The 2500-nt window shown below is 70.1% G+C and overlaps 1 protein-coding gene across 1 annotated transcript in view; it reads left to right on the plus strand.

Moving 5' to 3' along the window:
* Nucleotides 1-1932: 1932 nt before the first annotated feature.
* The window catches only part of H696_02722 (hypothetical protein), a gene marked incomplete at both ends in the record, with an annotated part of 1493 nt that continues 925 nt past the window's right edge, over nt 1933-2500 (plus strand). The window contains 2 exons of the mRNA XM_009496627.1: nt 1933-2093; nt 2301-2500. The exon at nt 2301-2500 is cut by the window's right edge and continues 215 nt beyond it. Coding sequence (XP_009494902.1) covers nt 1933-2093; nt 2301-2500 — 361 coding nt within the window. The remainder of the gene's footprint in view (nt 2094-2300) is intronic.

Raw genomic sequence — 2500 nt, forward strand, 5'->3', positions numbered from 1 at the left:
CTGCACAAGCATGAGGGCGGGGCCCTTCTCTCTGCTGGCCTTGGGCCGGCCAGCTGGGAGAGCACCCGCCGGCGGGGTGCCGGCACGCGCGGCCCTGTGTGTATTCCGGCGCAACAAGGGCTCCCCCGCGTCCCCCCCGCGTCCCCCCCCGGCAAGGGGACGAGAAACCCCGGGCCAATTAATCGGTTTTCCATGGGCCGGCGCCCCTGCCCTTCCATCGCTGGGAGAGCAGGCCCGCGCACGGGCTTACGTATTCGCGCATGCGCGCAGGCTGCTCAGCCCGTCCTGCCCGAGATGCCGCGACCCCTCGCGCCGCCCCCCGATGCCCGGTCGGTTCTTTCCTCCCCCTCCGGCCCGGGGGGGGGGGGGGGGGGGGGAGGAGAGGACGCAACCTGAGGGCCATGCTCGCCCGGTCCGGCCTGGCAGTCGCGCTCACGTCTGCGTGCGTGTATGCGCCGGGCGCAGGACTGCGGGGCCCAGCGGTGGAAATCCCGCCGCCGGGGCCGGAGGGCGCCAGGGCGGTGTGCGCCGGTTTCGTCTGCGGCCGGCATTTTGCCTGCGCACGCGGGGAGCGGCAGGGGGCAGTCCGGCGTGTGGGCGTGTCCGCGCGCCAGAGCCGAGCTGCCTCCCCCCCCCCCGGCACCATTCTGTCCGGGTCCGAGATAGGGCCCGGCAAAGGCTCCAGCGGGGAGCGGGGAGATAGGCCGATGCATCCCCGAGCGACGGGCCGCCGGCCGACGCTGGCGCGCCAGTGCGCATCCAAGGGCGCGCCCTCCCCTCGGCCTTCCTGCGCCCCCACCCCCCAGGGGCGCAAAAGGGGAGCGAGATTGCCCATCCATCCGCATCTGGGAGGAGGGCTCCCCCTGCTGAAGGGGGGGGGGGGGGGAGGAGGGCAGAGGCGCGGGCAGGCCCGAGTGCCTGGCCAGTAGAGTGGGCGCCCTGGTGGGCGTCTTTCGCCCGGATGTGCGCGCCTGCTGGGACGGAAGTCCGCAAAGAGAGGGGGTCTGGGCGGGGGTCTGGGCGGGGATCTATACGTGGTCTTGCTCCGTCTCTTTTTTCTCCGTGTCTGTCTGTGTCTCCCTGTGAGTCTGTGAGTCTGTGTATCTCTCTCTCTCTCTCTCTCTCTCTCTCCCTCCCTCTCTCTCTCTCTCTCTCTCTCTCTCTCTCTCTCTCGCTCTTCGTGACCCGGAGCAACTGAGCAGCCACACCCCGCGTCTGGGGTCAGATGCCAATTTTCTCCCCGGCACAGTCGCCAGTGCGGCATCGAACCCCGGGACATTCTGATCCGGCGGTTCTGAGATCTCCAAAATGGGCCTAGAAGTCTCAAAAAGGGAGACGTGCACATGCCCAAGGAGGAGCGGACACGTGCGACCCCACTCCGAGACACATGACCGGCGGCGGGGTGCCGCCCCGCCCACCAATACAAGCGGGTCTGTTTGTCCGGCCCTGCAGGCGAGAGCCGAGGCTGTCCGGGCTTTTTTCATGAGGCACACCAACGTGCGGGCCGAGATGGCAAACAGCCCCCGGGCCTCACCCCGGGAAGACGGTCGGCGGATGCCCAGCGGGGCGTGTGACGGCGTGCTGTATGCCCGGGAGCCCTCCGGGAGATGGGCGGCAGACTGGATGGTGATCTCGGGTCGCCGGTGTTTTTTGTTTTTCCTTTCGGTGCGTGTGCGTGTGTGCGTGTGTGAGGGGGGGGGGGGGTGACTCATCTTGTGGCGTATTGATGGACGGTCCGAAGGGGCCGATCGCATCCACTCCCCTCCCCCCCTCCCCCCCGCGTCGAGTATGTCCCCCGCCGCGGCCGCTGGTTCTTCCCCCCGTTGGTCCCCCCTGCCACCTTTTCTCCATCACTCACCGCCCCCCCCCCTCCCCGTTGCATGGCCCTACAGAGTCCTGCTCTCCCCCCTTCGCGCGCCTCCTCCCAGTCCCATGGACACTCTAGCCAGCCGCCAGGCGCCGGCCCACGGCCGCCTTGGCTCTCTGGCCTGCCTCCTGCTTCTGGCCCTGCTACCGGCGATGTCGGCCGCTGCGAAGCTCCGGGTGTCGGTGTCGCGCCCGCACCCGCCCGCGCACCGCCTCCAGCTCTGGATGTGCGTGGCCCCCTCCTCGCAGGCCCGATTCCCCCCTTCTGCCCTCTCTTGACTGTGCCCCTGTTGAGGCCATTCGCCCGTGTCTGTGTCTTCCGTCAGCTCGCTCCCCGCGCCCCCCCCCCCCCCCCCCCCCCCCCCGCCCCCCCGCCTCCCCTGCCATAAGCTGATGCCTGATCGCCCCTCCCCTGCCCTCCTGCCGACCGACAGCGACACTCCCCTTGACGAGGGCACCTGCGTGGTCTTGGCCTCCGGGCCGGGCGTCAACCGCCGTCTGGGCAACCCGCTGCTCCCGTCGGTGGTCAAAGTCCGGCCGATGGCCCAGCCCGCCGGGCATGATCGCGAGCACCACCACGATGCGGCTGACGAGTTGCATGTGCACAAGCGCACCGACCTGGCCGGGCTGCTGA

This window comes from Fonticula alba (genome assembly GCF_000388065.1).
Source record: "Fonticula alba strain ATCC 38817 unplaced genomic scaffold supercont2.4, whole genome shotgun sequence".
Taxonomy (NCBI): domain Eukaryota; order Rotosphaerida; family Fonticulaceae; genus Fonticula; species Fonticula alba.